General features: G+C 44.4%; 1 protein-coding gene across 2 annotated transcripts in view; it reads right to left on the bottom strand.

Annotated features, from left to right (window-relative positions):
- Nucleotides 1-838: 838 nt before the first annotated feature.
- FXR1 (FMR1 autosomal homolog 1) overlaps nt 839-17491 on the bottom strand; it is a 244414-nt gene continuing 227761 nt past the window's right edge. The window contains exons 15-17 of one of the 2 annotated variants that reach the window (XM_063916327.1): nt 3438-3518; nt 2986-3077; nt 839-2284 (exon numbers count right to left, since the gene is read on the bottom strand). In XM_063916327.1, coding sequence (XP_063772397.1) covers nt 2117-2284; nt 2986-3077; nt 3438-3518 — 341 coding nt within the window. In that variant the 3' untranslated portion in view covers nt 839-2116. The remainder of the gene's footprint in view (nt 2285-2985; nt 3078-3437; nt 3519-17491) is intronic. The other variant, XM_063916328.1, reaches the window with a different exon arrangement.

Here is a 17491-nt window from a genome sequence, read left to right as displayed (position 1 = left end):
AATGAATTGATATATTGTGCATTGAACCAGATTTTGACAATGCAGACAATTTTATTGTGTCTAGGCAATATGTGCTTGTTAACATTTATTATGACTAGTGAAATAAATCCTATGTGCAAATAGATCATACATACTCTAACCCTTTATGACCCACTGCATGTTTTCAGTGTATACTAGTGAAAGACACTGGTAAAGTAGGATAAATGATTCCCTAAGTAACCCCCCAAAAACATGGTTGTCATTTAGATCCAATATCCATTCTAACGGATTTGCTAGCATTGTAGCTCCACCAAAACATTGTGATTCATTCTAATTTGATATTTTGATACTCTAGCAACTCCAACTACTGTTCGCATAACGATTTTGTCTAAATTTGGTTCATATAGTACATTGGTTTACGTGTAAAGTGGGATACTCACCCCATGGCAATCTTTCAAACGTGCAATCCAATGATGGCATCTGCCAGAAAGTTTTCACAGTATTTTCGTACATTTAAGTGCACATTGGCATTTGAATGTCATCGCAGTACAGTCTACACAATAATATTTTTTTTTTAATACTGTCCATTTAAATGGACAAGGGGTCATAAAGGGTTAATGACCGCCAAAAACATCTAGGACCACTGCTAATACCTGCCATAATTGGTTTGGAATAGGAAATACCCAGAACATGGATGACAGAGCTTTTAGATTGTTCTGTTGTCAAAGCCATGCAATAGCTGAAGGCTGGACTGACTAACAAGAAATTTAGATAAAAAGGAAATGTCACAGGGCACAGATGTAAGGCAAACAAAAAGTCATATGAGAAATGGGAGAAAATGAAAGAAGCAGACAAGATATGCTTGAAAATTTATGTGCTGGAAAGTTGTTTATTTCATGGATTTCTGTCCAGTTAAGTACTTCGGCCTCCAATATGCGTGGCCAACATCAGCAGAACCAACATCAGGCTATAAATTGTGACACGATGTAAATCCAGGAAATATGTCTAGTACAAAAAGGAATCATACTGCTTTGTAATCTCCTACTTCTTGAGAGTTTAACGGAGCACTTCAATTTCAAAACAGGTCAATTGTATTTACCCTAAGGAATCAAATGTCATTATGTAGACACACACATTAACCTTCCCACTGCGGAACATGCATGCACTGAAGGGGTTAACAATTCTTTGCATTTCCCCCATAGGAAACTAGGCTGATAATCAAAAATGGAAGATCAAAGTTTTATTTTATTTTTTGTTTTTTTCTTTTACTTTTTTTTTGTTTTTTTTACTACCTGCATACAAAAACATATTGCACATCAAACAACCAAAACAAAAATAAAAATACCATACTAAGGACTAACATATGCAGTATTTTTTATACAGGAGAAACATTCTGGAAATTGATCTTTTCAGTAGTTAGGATTATGCCTTTGTGGACATGACTACGTTCGGTTTAGTGTTTATAGCAATGTTTGATTTTTAAATACTGTACAGTTTAATAAATAAACCAAACAAAGCTCCAATGAAGAACAGTCACTGCCAGTAGCTGCAGATGAATATTTGTCTGTGTTCCAGTGGTCTGCAGTTTTCCTCCATACAGCTTTTTCAATTTAAAAAAAAAACAAATTAAAAAAAAAACAAACTAAAAAAAACATGTATTAAAACGACCAGTTTCCAGACCTAACCAATGGAGAAGTTACAGTTCAGTGCAAAATACTTTAGACTGCATTTTTCTAGTTTCCTCAGGTGAAGAAGTGGTTGCATATTATTAAAAATGTAACAAAAAGCAGCTAATGCTTTCAGAATGAATATTATGCAGGATCCCTCCCCCCCCCCCCATTCAATGCCATATTTGAAACAAAAAAAAACATTTCCTATAGCCAGCACTTTCTTTTTTTTTTTCTTCTTTAATGTTTTCGTATACTATCTCAAGGCACATCTGATGATGTATTTAGAACACAGTAGGTATCAACTTATATTTTACATGTTTGTCAGGATCCCTCCCCTTTCTTTATTCCAAATGGAGGAACTGAAAGTGTGGTGTAAAGACTGGCGATCCTTAATCTATCTTTGGCAAGCTTGTACAAGCACTATTGTAAAATGTAATGTAAAGGAACTGTAAACTAGGAAACTCCATTTAGGACACCCCATTCAGTATGGCTTCTTGGTTGCTTCCATCTTGACAGCTTGCAGAGTTTCTTTCTGGTGCTGTTGTCTGTGACTTTGAAGCGCTGTCACTAGAGGACCCACGTGGCCCATTTATGACCTTTTCTGAAGGTCCATGTTCTTCAATTACATCCTTTACCTGTAAAAGGGAGATTTCAGAGGTAACAAGTAAAATAAAAATATCACTAAATTCACAAATTACTTTCAGAACTAATTAAACTAAAGCATTTCGGTACAAGTACTCACTACTGTGCGGTACACTGGAACTAATACAAAAAAAACAAAAACACACATTTGAAATATTTCTAACATAAGTTAATCACATCACCTAGTCTAAAATATTAGAGAAACAAAACCATCAATGCAAACAAAGTGCGTGCATTTCATACAAAAATGAAAATTAATTAAGCACAAATTAACATGCTACTATTAACTGCTATTAAAAAAAAACCAACATAAAGCAAAGAGAGTAAACTAGGGCAGATTGCCATCACCGACGTGCTGTCAAATTAAGGCAGCAAACTATTTCATGTATAAATAAAAGCCCAGTAATGTCAGCGAGTTATACAGCAAATCAGTAGTAAACCTCTTAAGATGTCGTTCATGGTGAACGAGGCATTTTACAGAGTCCTACACTCTATGGAAATTTCCATCTAGTCGTTAAGCAGTAGTGTGGTATGTAAAACCTAAGTGCCTAATTACCTACTTGTGAATATTTTGTTCGTTTTTCAGGCAAAAAGTAATAAAGAAATGAATAAAAGCTCAACTCTAAAGTATACTTTAAGTTCTAGTAAATAATACACTTCCTGATAGATCTTCACGATGATCCCTTCAACTTACTTTTTCTTTTTTGCCTTTAGAAAGTGTTTCTTTAGGGAGGTTTCGCTGTCGACTTTGAGACTCTGCTCTAGAGATATAGTCTGCCACTGTAACTGCAAAAGGAAAACAAGACAGGACTATTCAACAGGTAGGCTAAATGTAGTCTCCACCATTCATAACAACCACTACTAAGCCAAACTCAACACTTAACAGAACAGACAAAAACAACTCAGAGCGTTAGCAATGTAAACTGTGTGTAAAGCAGTGTTATACTCAATACACACAAAAATGCTCGTTAATATAGTTTTTTGCTTCATTTAATTTTGTTCACAATTAACATATTACTATTAGTATTGATGATTAATTCCATTACATTAAAACTTTTCCACTGCACTTCACTGCAATACCTTGAAATAAAAAGCAGTGCATTTCCATGCAAATTAGTCTCCAATAACCCCTCCCACTTCAGTTACCTGGCTGTCTATCTTCTGCCTGACCCCTGAAGCGACGCCTGCGGCTACGATTGCGTCGCTGGGGTTTTTGTTCACTATCATCTGCAATAGTAAAGTGCATCAAATACTTTACTTTTTTTTTTTTTTTTTTTTTTTAAAGGAAAGTACCTTAAACTGAATGCAAACACAATTCAACTACAGTTTCATAATTTTATATCATATTTAGTTTTCCCTTCTATAAGAAAAGAAAAGAAAAAAACAAAACAAAACCACAGAAGAGTCCATGAATTACCAAATGTTCGTGGTAAACATTCAAAGTTGTGGGGAGCGGATTATACTTTTATTAGTAATACCTAGAATTAGTTTGCAGTGCAAATACACTACGTGACAATGTATGTGGACACCCCTTTTAATTAGGGTGTCAGCCATTTCGGCCACACACACTGCCAACAGGTGCAAAAAATCCAGCACAGGGCTATGCAATCTCCTTAGTAATACATACAGTAAGTAGTAGAACTGAACATACATAAGAGCTGTGATTCATCAAACTTCTACCTGGGTAGAGTAGTGTAAGCACCTAAAAACAGCTCAGTAGCGAAGTAGTGGGCTACACAAGTTTACAGAATGAGCCAACAGGTACTAAAATACGTAGTCTGTAAAAATAGACAACTTGCTAGTGAATGATGCAACTAAGGACAAAAAGTTTGGTGGCAAAATTTAGCACAAGAAATGTTTGAAAACCTAAGTAATGAAGCTTCAAAGACAAACAATTACCCATGTGTTCCATGGAAAGTGAAATTCTGCTTTACCATCCAGACATATCTGGGTTTACCAGAACACTTTCTTTTCAAACGCATACCATCAACTGTAAAGCTTGAAGGCTAAAATAGGATTTTAATTACCTACCGGTAAATCCTTTTCTCATAGTCCGTAGGGGATACTGGGAATCCATTTAGTACCATGGGGGTATAGACTGGTTCACTTGGAGCCATGGGCACTCAAGAAGTTTGATAACATGTGCTGGCTCCTCCCTTTATGCCCCTCCTACCAAACTCAGTCTAGGAAACTGTGCCCGAGGAGATGGACATACTTTGAGAGAAGGATATAGATAAGGAAAGTGGTGAAATTATGAAACTGCACAAATAGAACAAGAGGAAAGACATGCTAACCAAACTTGAAAACCAGAACAGCAGCAGCTGAACACAACAGTAAACAAGTAACCGTGCAGGAAGAACGAAGCACCGGGCGGGCGCACAGTATCCACTATGGACTACGAGTAAAGGATTTACTGGTAGGTAATTAAAATCCTATTTTCTCTTACGTCCTAGGGGATAATGGGAATCCATTTAGTACCATGGGGAAGTACCAAAGCTCCCAAACCAGGTGGGAGAGTGCTGAGGTTCGTGCAGAACTGACTGACCAAACTGAAGGTCCTCACAGGCCAAGGTATCAAACTTGTAAAACTTGGCAAACGTGTTTGAACCTAAGTAGTGCTTGGCAGAGCTGTAATGTCGAGACACCCTGGGCAGCCGCCAAAGAGGAACCCACCGACCTAGTAGAGTGGGCCTGTACAGACTTTGGAATCGGCAAGCCTGCCGTGGAATAAGCATGTGGGATAGGGAGCTTCATCCAGCGAGCAATTCACTGCTTGGAAGCAGGACACCCAATCTTGCGGGCATCATATAGAACGAACAGCGAGTCAGATTTCCTGTGACGAGCAGTTCGCTTTACATATACCTTCAAAGCCCTTACAACGTCCAAGGACTTAGAAATAGCAAAATGTGTCCGTAACAACCGGGACCACAATTGGCTGGTTGATGTGAAATGCCGACTCCACCTTAGGAAGGAGTCCTGAGTTCAGCTCTGTCCTCATGGAAAATTAAGTAGGGGCTCTTATGAGACAATGCCCCCAGTTCCAACATGCGCCTTGCAGAAGCAATGGCCAACAGTGTGACGGTCTTCCACGTAAGATACTTTACGTCTACCTCCTGTAATGGTTCAAACCAATCCGATTGGAGGAATGTCAAAACCAAATTGAGATCCCAAGGTGCTGTGGGAGGCACAAAGGGTGGTTGGATGTAAAGAACACCTTTCAAAAACGTCTGGACCTCAGGGAGAGAGGCCAATCGTTTCTGAAAGAAAACAGACAAGGCCGAAACCTGAACTTTTATGGAGCCTAGGCGTAGGCCCGCGTCCACTACAGACTGCAGAAAAACGTCCCAGATGAAATTACACAGTGGAATAATGACTGCTCTCACCAAGAGACATATTTCTTCCAGATACGATAGTAATGCTTTGACATTACCCCCTTCCTGGCTTGGATCATAGTCGGGATAACCTTGTCAGGAATCCCTTTCCTGGCTATAATCAGCCGTTCAACTTCCATGACACCAAACGTAGCCATGGTAAGTCTTGATAGACGAATGGGCCCTGTTGCAGAAAATCCTCTCGAAGAGGCAGAGGCCACGGATCTTCGATTAGCATCTTGAGAAGATTCGCATACCAGGCCCCTCGTGGCCAGTCCGGAGCAATGAGAATTGCTTAAACCTTTTCCCTTTTTAGTCTTCTTAGAATTCTTGGGATCAGAGTAATGGGAAGAAACACGTACACCAGCTGGTAGACCCACGGAGTTGTCAGGGCGTCGACCGCTGCAGCTTGTGGGTCCCTTGACCTGGAACAATGCCGCTTGAGCTTCTTGTTGAGTCGAGAGGCCATCATGTCGATTTGTGGATACCCCCACCAATGTGTCAGCCACTGGAACACCTCCGGGGTGAAGGCCCCATTTCCCCGGGTGCAGGTCGTGTCTGCTGAGGAAGTCTGCTTCCCAGTAGTTTACTCCCGGAATGAAGATCGCCGACAATGCCACAGCGTTTTTTCCGCCCAGAGGAGAATTCTTGACTCCTGACATTGCGGCCCTGCTTTTCGTTTCGCCCTGTCTGTTGATGTAAGTCATTGTCTGACTGAACTTGAATGACCTGATTCTGAAGAGATGAGGCCTGCAGAAGGGCGTTGTAGATAGCCCTGAGTTCCAGGATGTTTACTGGAAGAAGGATTTCCTGATTTGACCATCTTCCTTGAAACTGCACCCCCTAGGTGACTGCATCCCAACCTCTGAGGCTTGCATCTGTGGTTAGCAGAATCCAATTCTGATCCTAAACCTTCGACCATCCACTAGGTGAGTAGTTTCTAGCCACCACAGTAGTGAGATCCTGGCTTTTGGCGACAGACGAATCCTCTGATGCATGTGAAGATGCGATCCGGACCATTTGTCCTACAGATCCAGCTGGAAGGCCCTCGCATGACACCTTCCGTACTGTATTGCATCGTAAGAAGCCCCCATTTTCCATAGAAGGCGGATGCACAGATGAACTGAGATTTGGGTCGGCTTCAAGACAGCTAGAACCATAGACTGGATCACCATTGCCTTTTCCAAGGGAAGGAACACTCTCTGAGCCTCTGTGTTCAGTATCATTCCCAGGAAATGAAGCTTCTGCGTTTGTTCTAGGTGAGATTTTGGTAGGTTCAGAATCAACCCATGATCCAGGAGTAATCTAGTCGGGAGAGCAATGTTCTCCAACAACTGCTGCCTGGAAGCAGCCTTTATCAGAAGGTCGTCCAGGTAAGGAATTAAGTTTACTCCCTGTCTGCGGAGTAACATCATCATCATCTCTGTTATCACCTTGGTGAACACCCTCGGGACCATGGAGAGACCAAATGGCAGGGCCTGAAACTGGTAGTGACAGTCCTGCAGTGCAAACCGTAGAGAAGCCTGAGGCGGCCAGATCGGAATGTGAAGGTACACATCCTTGACATCCAGAGACGCTAGGAATTTCCCCTCTTCCAGACCTGATATCACCGCTCTCAGAGACTCCATCTTGAACACTCGTAAGCATGGGTTCAATGACTTGAGATTTAGAATCGGTCTTACCGTACCGCCCGGTTTCAGAACTACAAACAAGCTGGAATAGTATCCCTTGTTTTGTAGATGAGGTGGAACTGGAACAATGCCATGGGTCTGTGACAGTTTTTGAATAGCTGCTTGTAAGGTTACTCTTGCTTCTTGTGAAACTGGCAAGCCTGATTTGAAGAATCTGTGAGGTGGGAGATCCTGGAATTCCAGCCTGTAGCCCTGGGATATAAAGTCTATGACCCAGGGATCCTGGCAAGATCTTGTCCAGGTGTGACTGAAGAATTGTAGCTGGCACCCCACCTGCCTGTCTCGCCGGCATCATGGTCCACCGTCATGCGGAAAGTTTTGAGAAGGAAGAGCCTGAGCTCTGTTCCTGCGAACCAGCAGTCGCTGGTTTGCGCGGTTTACCTCTAGCACCTCTGGCGGCGGTGGAAGATCCTCTGGCCTTGCCCCAAAACTTAGCAGTCCGAAAGGACTGTAAATTGAGTCATGAGTAGACCTTCCTAGCTGGCGGAGCTGCAGAAGGTAGATAAGTGGACATACCCGCAGTAGCTCACGAGATCCTCTTTGTCAAGTTTGTCGCCAAATAAGGCCTCACCTGTGAAAGAGATGGAAAATACCAATAACGGTGCTCGGGCGCAATATGGGCTGTTGTTCTAATGCTGCTGCTATATAACAGGATTAGTCAATCCTGATACCTAAGCATACACAAAAAGAAAACCAATAATAGCAGCGCTGAATTCAATTAATACTAAAAATTAAAAAATGAGATGGATTGAATGAAAACAGATTAAAAAATTTTTTTGGAGTCCACGTCAGCAGTCCAACATAGCCATAATCCCCTGCGTGCCGATACGGTCATAGCTGTAGTGCGTTCATTAAGCAAACCTCTCTCTTTAGTGGCTTCCACCATAACGTTTGCAGCCTTGTTTGTGTTGCAGGAGTAAAACAAATATCTTTTGAGGTAAGGTATCTAACCTCTCAATTAAATTACCAGACCATTTAGCAATTGCTCAAGTAATCCGCCCACATGCTATACTGGGTCTCAGGGCCACCCCTGCAGCTGTATACAAAGATTTGAGTGTAGTCTCAATCTTACGATCAGCTGTATCCTTTAGGGAGGCTGCACCAGGAACAGGTAGTACTATTTTACGTGAGAGCCTGATGTATCCACTAACGGTGGATTTTCCAATTTTTTTCCTATCCTCAGGAGGAAAAGGAAAAGATGATAACTGCCTAGGAATATTAAATTTCTTATCTGGATTAACCCACGGTTCTTCAAACAGAGTATTTAGTTCCTTTGATACAGGAAAAGTGGCTGAGGATTTTTTCTTTATATTAAAGTAAGATTCCTCACACTCCTGTCACCTTATCAGAGATATTTAAGACATCTCCAACAGCAGAAGCAAAGCTTTTTTCTTCCTCCAGCACTAAGCTCATTGTCCTCATCGTCTATTCACTGTTTAGGCTGACAGCAGAAGTTGTACACCAATATAGTGTACAGTGTATGAAACTATTTTTTTGCTCACCACTGCGCCACTGACAACCAGCCCTGTGACCACATATACAGGTCTGGTCACCTTCTGTGTTATACAATTGGTTAATAACTAATTTCTGTATTTGAATCAACCTATGGGATATTATTTTCAATAATCTCTATGATAGCAATGGTTATCTGCATTTGATGGGACTAATTATAGCAATAGGTATCAATTATCTACTGAAAACTCTTTCCTTACATTTACTGAAGACATACCCCTTAAAGATCAACTTTTGACGTAGATTACAAACATTTGTTACTTACCAGACATAGTACTCTTTCTACGTTAAGCAACTCTTAATGATCTTACTGTATTATTTTGCCCTGAAAAAGCTATAAGCTTGGAATTAACAAATAATTGTATGTTTGTCCAATATGTTTTGTTGGAGTGTTTTCTGTAAACAATAATTAAAAAGGGTAGGTTTTAAATTATTTAGAAAGAGTGCACCACAATGGACTCTACCTCTGATTAATAATCTGTCCAACCCCTCCACGCAGTGCCCCCCCCCCCCCTCCCCTTTTCGGAGTACACTGGAATTCAACACCAAAAAAAAAATATATGTTTTCCTCAGTCCTTACGGCAACATCCACACTTCAGTTATTCTGTTGTCTTGTGTGGAATCACCCCTCTCGTTCTGGGGGTTAATAGGATTTTTAATACCTACCAGTAAATCCTTTTTTCGTAGTCCATAAGGGATATTGGGGGAAACTAGTTCGATGGGGTATAACGGGGTCCAAAGGAGCCAGTGCACTTTAAATGTCTTCAACTGGGTATGCTGGCTCTTCCTCTCTATGCCCCATCCCACAGGCAGTTATAGGTAAAAATGTGCCTGAAGGAGAAAGGACATATATAGGGAAGGAACATAAAAAAAGGTGGTGAGATTTATATACCAGCAAACCACTAACAGAACAACCAGCAACGGCTGGTAACAACAACAGCTGAACAGGTAACTATAGAACAAGAACCTGCAGAAAAGTCAACGCACTGAGGCGGGCGCCCAATATCACTTATGGACTACGAGGAAAGGATTTACAGGTAGGAATTTAAATCATATTTTCTCTAGCATCCATAAGGGGTTTTGGGGGAAACTAGTACGATGGGGACGTCGCAAAGCTTCCAGGACGGGCGGGAACATGCGTAGACTGCTGCAGCATTGCATGCCCAAACTGGGTATCCTCTTTGGTCAGGGTATCAAACTTGTAGAACTTCACAAAGGTGCTCTTCCCCAACCAGGTAGCAGCTCGGCATAGTTGCAAGGACAAGACTCCACTGGCAGACGCCCAGGAAGAGCACACTGATCTTATAGAGTGGGCCTTCAGAGACTTAGGGACAGGTAAGGCTGCCGACACATAGGCCTGTTAGATAGTAAGCCTGATCCAATGAGCAATAGACTGCTTTGAAGCAAGGCAACCCTTTTCCTGCGCATCATAGAGCACGAACAAGGAATCCGTTTTTTTGACCCGAGCCGTGCGCTTGACATAGATACTCAAGGCACGCACAGAATCCAATGCCTCCAGAGGAGCAGAAGAGTCAGAACTGGATGGAAATACAATAGGTTGATTCAGGTGAAAGGCGGAGACAACCTTCGGCAGGAACTGCTTAGTCCGGAGCTCCGCTCTGTCCTCGTAATAGACCAAGTACGGACTTTTACACGATAAGGCCCCCAATTCCAAGACACAACGAGCAGAAGCCAGGGCCAGTAACATCACTGTCTTCCACGTGCGCTACTTGTCTTCTACCATCATCAGAGGTTCAAACCAGGAGGACTGTAGAAATTACAACACTACATCCAAATCCAAGGGTGCCGTAGGCGGCATAAAAGGAGGTTGTATGTGAAGTACCCCTTGCAAGAAGGTCTGAACTTCTGGCAACACTGCCAATTTCTTCTGAAAGATAATTGAGAGTGCTGAAATCTGGACCTCAATGGAACCCAGACGTAAGCCCTTATCCACACCAGCCTACAGGAAACGTAAGAGACGTCCCAAGTGAAACTCTGCAGGCGGATACGTGCGTTCATCGCACCAAGAGACATATCTCCTCCAGATATTAGGATATTGTTTTGACGTCACAGTTTTCGTAGACTGAACCATAGGAGCAATAACATTCTTGGAAAGGCCATTGTGAGCTTGGATGTTCTGCTCAACCTCCATGCCGTCGAAATGAAGTTGCAGTAAGTCCGGGTAGACGAATGGTCCTTGTTGAAGATCTCTTCTGAGTGGTAGAGGCCAAGGGTCTTCGACGGACATATCCAAAAGATACGCATACCACGCCATCCGAGGCCAATCCAGGTCATTCAGAATTGCCTGGACACCTTGATTCCCAATTCGCTTTAGCGCCCTTGGGAGCAACGGGATTGGAGGAAACAGGTCGACTAGCCGGTACGGCCAAGGCGACGCCAGTGCGTCCACTGCCCACGCCTGATGGTCTCTAGTTCGTGAGCAATACCAGGGTAGTTTCTTGTTGAGACGAGAAGCCATGTCTATTTGTGGGCAACCCCACCGGTCGATGATCTCCTGGAACACCAGATGGTGGAGCCCCCACTCCCCCAGGTGGAGATCGTGATGACTCAGGAAGTCTGTCTCCCAGTTGTCCACACCCGGAATGAAGATTGCTGACATGGCTCTTGCATTTCTTTCTGTCCAGAGGAGTATCTGATACCTCTCGCATGCAGGCTCTGCTTTTTGTCCCTCCTTGTCGATTGATATACGACTGTACCTGGATTGTGTGATCCTTGAGCAGAGGAGAGGCTTGAAGCAGAGCACTGTATTACGCCCGAAGTTCCAGAATGTTGATTGGAAGGAGGCTTTCATGGGCTGGCCACCTGCTCTGGAACTGCGCCCCTTGGGTGACAGCTCCCCATCCTCTCAGACTCGCATCCGTCGTGAGGAGAGTCCAATCCTGGATCCCGAAACTCAGGCCCTCCAGGAGATTGGAGGACTGTAGCCACCACAGGAGGGAAATCCTGGCCTTAGGTGACCGCTGAATCATCCGGTGCATCTGTAGATGTGAGCCGGACCACTTGCTCAGGATATCCAACTGAATCGTTCTGGCATGGAATCTCCCATACTGGATCGCCTCTTATGAGGCAACCATCTTTCCTAACACTCTTATGCAAAGATGTACGGACACTCGAGTAGGTCGAAGCACCATGCGGAGCATCTCCTGAAGTGTCCTCTGGTAGAAACACCTTCTGGGCCCAGTATCCAGCAACATCCCCAGGAACAGGAGCCTTTGAGTTGGCTCCAGGTGGGACTTCTGTAAGTTGAGGATCCACCCATTGGTCTGACAGAAGATGGATGGTGCAGTCGATATGGAGCAACAAAAGCTCCCTGGATCTTGCCTTTACCAGAAGATCGTCCAGATAAGGGACCACATTGACCCCCTGGACCAGGAGTTGAAGCATAATCTCCGCCATCACCTTCGTGAATACCCTTGGGGCTGTAGACAGGAAGGGCAGTGCCTGGAATTAGAAGAAATTCGCCCAGCAGGGTAAACTGCAGGTACGCCTGATGAGGCAGCCAAATCGGAATATGGAGATAGGTGTCCTTGATATCCAAGGAGACCATAAATTCCTGTTCTTCCAGGTCTGCAATTGAAATCTGTGAGACCAAAAGGACTAGACAGACGGCCCCAGATAGGCGCGTCTCGCCGGCGGGGCCCCAGAGGGGAGAAATATGGATTTTCCAGCCGTAACTTTGGAAATCCAGGTATCCAATTCAACCCCAAAAAGCCATTCCCCAGAAAAGGGGACAGATTGCACACTACGTTTGGATTCTACGTCTGCAATCCACGGACGCAACCACAAGGCTCTGCTCGCCAACACTGCCATGGCAGAAATCCGAGCAATTAATGTTCCCCATCTCTTTGAGGGAATCACAGAGGACATGGGTAGTGTCCCGAATGTGCTTCAGGAGGGTTACCATAGTAACCAAGGGCATATCTCCCGAGAGGCCTCACTGAATTTGAGTGGACCAGGAATGAATGGCATGGGTCATCCAGCAACCCGCAATGACCGGTCTTTGTGATATACCGCCTGCTGTGTATATAGACTTTAGTGTACACAAACAGAACAAGTTCACCAATTCCCCCATGCGCTGCTGTAAAGGCAGTGTGTATACCTTTAAGACTACAGACAAAGGAAAAGAGAAACAGCTGCGCTCATGGGAGTGAGAACAGACAATGAAAGGAGAGCTGACATATGTTTATCTCTAAAATATATATTACAATCTAACATTTAGATATCTATAATATATACAAAATATTGGATAGATATTAATTCACTGGGTCACTGCAAACAGATATATCTCAATAATGTCCGCAGACAGTGTAAGTACCCAAGGAATATGATCTGTATATGAGCACTAGTAAAGTTCGGCTCAGTGCTGTAGCAGATGGAAATGCTAATATAGCAACTGTATCACTTGTTGCCGTTGTAGCTAAACATGGTTACAGTGTGTCCCAAACAGATACTTTGTGTGCAATGAGTAGCTGACCATAATGAGGAAGCTCAGCTCCCTATATTATATGAAGCGGCAGCAGTGATATTCCACTGATTGGTGGTATTATCCCGGCAATCACCTGTTGGAATAGGTGGCAGGTGCAATGTGAGTATACCTCTCCCGTGGGCTGGCGACACCGAGCGTCCTCAGGTGAAGTCCACTGTAGTGCCCACTCCTGTGCTGGCGGGGGAGAGGAGCATGCAACGGATGCGCTGGAATGAGACACAGATTGCAACGGGTGACATTCTCTGGTCTGGTAGAAATAACTGCTTCAGTGCTGGGAGGAGAGCCAGTAAGTGCTACTATTAGCCGTACGGAGACCAAGCAGTGAACCCGGTGCTAAACAGAGGAGGAGTCCTAACGCGTTTAGTCACGAATCACATGACTTTTTCAAAGGTATCTCTACCAGACCAGAGAACTAATGGAGAGAATCTAGTGTAACATACAATGCACAGCTTGTGTTTACCCATGTTTCCCAGTAAGCACAATAACAGACACATACACACAGTTATAATGCAAGCCTGCCCTACTGTATGTGAGAGGAGACACAGAGTGAAGGACACCAGCACACCCTGAGCTGCACTGCCCTAGTGAGGCTGTCAGCTCCCTAAAATACAGTAAACACTAACAATTTCAGTCCTAAATAGGATCAGCATAGTGTACACAAGCGGCTCTATCCCCTCTGCTACACCCTGTACCAAATATCCAGCATGGCTGAGAAGTCAGGAAGCACTGTGTGTGCTGTATATGGCTGCAGTAAGCAGAGGAAGGCGCCAAAACGCATCAGGTCCCGCTCTGAGGTAACTCCGCCCCCTCCAAAAAAAAATGTGTGTATATATATATATATATATATATATATATATATATATATATATATATATATATATATATATATATACACACACACACATATATATATATATATATATATATATATATATATATATATATATACACACACATACATACATACATACACTGATCGCAAAACACGCTATGGCGCGTATTTTACCCTGAAACAGCCGGCTGGGACCCACGTTTAGAAGATGAGCGGGTCACACAGGACGTGCTCATCTTGATCTGTATGTTCTCGCCCTAGCCAGTCAGCGGCACACAGGAGGTGACTGGCTGTTTCCCCAGCCAATCATCTCCTGTAGTCTCTAGCCAATCATTGCCTGCAGTGTCTCCCTCTCATTGCCCGCGAGTCCGGCACGTTTTGAATCCTCCGGCTCCTGCCCGCTGCTGACCCTGGGCTCCACCGCCAGCACCATGAATCTGTGCTGCAGCACTGGCAGAGACTGGCCCCGCTCACCCAGCCAGCAACACCAGCACCCTCATCCGCAACGGTGAGACTGCTCGATCCTGTCACTACTTCCATGCTGTACTCTGTGTCCAGGCAGAGACAGCTTGATACCCCGTGCCCCTGCACTGTCCCGATCGGCATCTGCCCTGTGGTCCCAGCCTGTTGTCCGCCAGGCGGCATGGGTGCCCGGGCCGCAGAAGGCGGTGTGTGGGAGTACGGGCATCACGAGTCATGTGCGTCACTGGCCCCAGTCCCAGGAATGCTCACTCCCCCACCTTGAAGGTGCGGATCAGGGCTCTGTCAGCAGTGCAGGGGGCTCGGGGTTCCCGTGCTCCCATCCTAGTTAGTGTTCCCGCTAACCTGATTTCACAGGGGGCCATGCCCTGCACCTTTTTTGTGTGCCCATCCGCCCTGCAGTACTCACGGGGACTGCCTTGAGGACCGCTGCACCCCGCCACGCTGTTATCAAAGTGCCCGCTCCCCGGCGTGCACACTGTACCGTCAGCGCCAATGCAACCAGCTTAGCGGTCTCAGCCTCCCCGCGCAGCTTTGTCAGCGCATAGCGGCTCACACAGCTCTTCCAGGTTGCTGTTTTACACCTTCTCCGATTGTAGGCTGTAGGACGCTGGCTAGATCTGGTGAGCCAGGACGGCTGGGTTTGCCTCTCCCGCCGAGGCAAACTGAGCCCTCCTGTCTGTCTGAAGTTTAAAGAAGGGCCAGTGAGGAGTCTCACCCTTTTGCTGGCCGTGTGAAAAAGAGCAGTCCCGCAGCGGCATGAGCTCCTTCCCGGCAGCTGCTGTGACATACACTTCAAACTGGCTTGGTTTGTAACTTTTGGCTACTAGTGCAGTGGATGCCCCCTTTTACTTTAATCTGGCACCACTTTGATCTGTTACATAAAATGCCTTGTGCCTCTTTAGCATTTTATGTAGTACAGTACATCATAGTGCTGCCAGATTAAGGAACTGCAATACATTTTAAATAGTACATCATAGTGTTGCCAGATTAAAAAGTAATGATGAAACAAGGCGCATTTTATTATAATATCCCTTGTGCCGCATTACCTTTATGTGCCCGCTGCTGCTTGCTGCCCTCCAGAGTGATTAAAAGGGGGCATGTTGTGAGGCCACACACCCTTAGTGAGAGGCTACACCCCCTTTGTGGGCATGCGCGCACAGCTGTGCCCTCCTTGGTGTCTAGCACACCGCCCTAAAATATTCCTAGAGTGAACATTATAGTTATATGTCCCCGACTACAGTGCTGCTCACATGACTTTTTGCACTGGATGCTGCTGGAGATAACTGGCCGTAAATTTGTTGTATTAGTGTAGTAAAAGCACAGAGACCCGTGTACTGACCCGCCTGGGGACTGCAGGGTGCATCTCCGTAATGAGTGTTCTTGCATTACATATGTGTAAAAGTTCTGTGAGTCTCTTTACAGTGATGATGTGTTCATTGCCTGGGATAACGGAGACCCTTGTCTTGAAGGATCATCTTTGGTATGGGTACAGATGACAGTAGTTCTAGGCTACAACCACACCCAGCACACATTAGCAAATGACTATGACTTGTAGTGTACAATCCTGTGCCATGACATTACGCTTGCTTTTCTTCCCAGTAAAATGCCCATGTTAGGTTATAGAGCCAGGTAGATGTTAGTTACATTTTTTCCTCATCTAATATTCTTCTAACTTCACTTCTGAATAAAACTTATCAATACAAATAGGAAAATGTCCCAAACAGTAAGATACAATTAATGTGTCGGATTCCTTTCTGTTGGGCAATGTGTGTTGTTTCACCCTCAGGAACTGAGTAATGATATAGTTGATAAAGCAAATGTGAGGGTTAAACCGCTAAAACATCCTGCCACGTGAATAAATTATATGCCCTGTTCACATTAAAGGGAGTACTTGGGGGAAGCTGGGGCACGCCCCCATTAATTACGCCGGCAGGGCTACACCTCCTCCCTGGTTGGCCACATCCCCTTTTCGAGGCACGGTTCACGCCCGGCACCTATGCACCCTGTCCTGCCCCACTCCTAGGTTTAATACTACTGCATGATACAGTAGATGACGGGCAATGTACCATTCCATGTTACATTTAGTAGCATGGGTTCATTGTATCATCCCATCTGAGGGTGTGTGACGTCAGCTTCGGCCCCGATCAGCCTGCTTCTATCGCACGGTAGGAGTAGGTCATGGGTTGCACACAGTCTGCACAGACTGGAAAAAAAACATTCGATGGCGAGTGTGATACGAATGGATTTGCAGTTGTCCGCTGACTGGAGAAATTTTTTGCACGGCATACAATACGCATGCATTCGCACACATTTGCATTGGGCGGGTGTTCACCCTGTTTGGGTAGCGGCTATCTGAACGCAGCCCTCTACAAAATCGTAGAGGAGTGATCAGGCCTGAATTAGTCCCACAGTGCAGTAGTTGTGTTATGCACTTTTAGTCGTTGCCTAAATGTTCAAGTTAGATTGTAGTTGTAAACTAAAAAAGCAGAAAAGTTAAATATAAACCAAATGCTTTTGGCATAATGGTGTGTGTGTGTTACATATGAATATGTGCATGTTTATACAATGTGTGTGTATATTATATATATATATATATATATATGGCGGCAGCATTCACACTCGTACAGGAAACATGATAAAATAAGATTTTACTTACCGATAAATCTATTTCTCGGAGTCCGTAGTGGATGCTGGGGTTCCTGAAAGGACCATGGGGAATAGCGGCTCCGCAGGAGACAGGGCACAAAAAGTAAAGCTTTTCCAGATCAGGTGGTGTGCACTGGCTCCTCCCCCTATGACCCTCC

The sequence above is a fragment of the Pseudophryne corroboree genome, chromosome 4 (genome assembly GCF_028390025.1).
Source record: "Pseudophryne corroboree isolate aPseCor3 chromosome 4, aPseCor3.hap2, whole genome shotgun sequence".
NCBI lineage: Eukaryota > Metazoa > Chordata > Amphibia > Anura > Myobatrachidae > Pseudophryne > Pseudophryne corroboree.
Note: the sequence above shows the minus strand (reverse complement) of the source record. Positions and strands in the feature narration are given on the sequence as shown.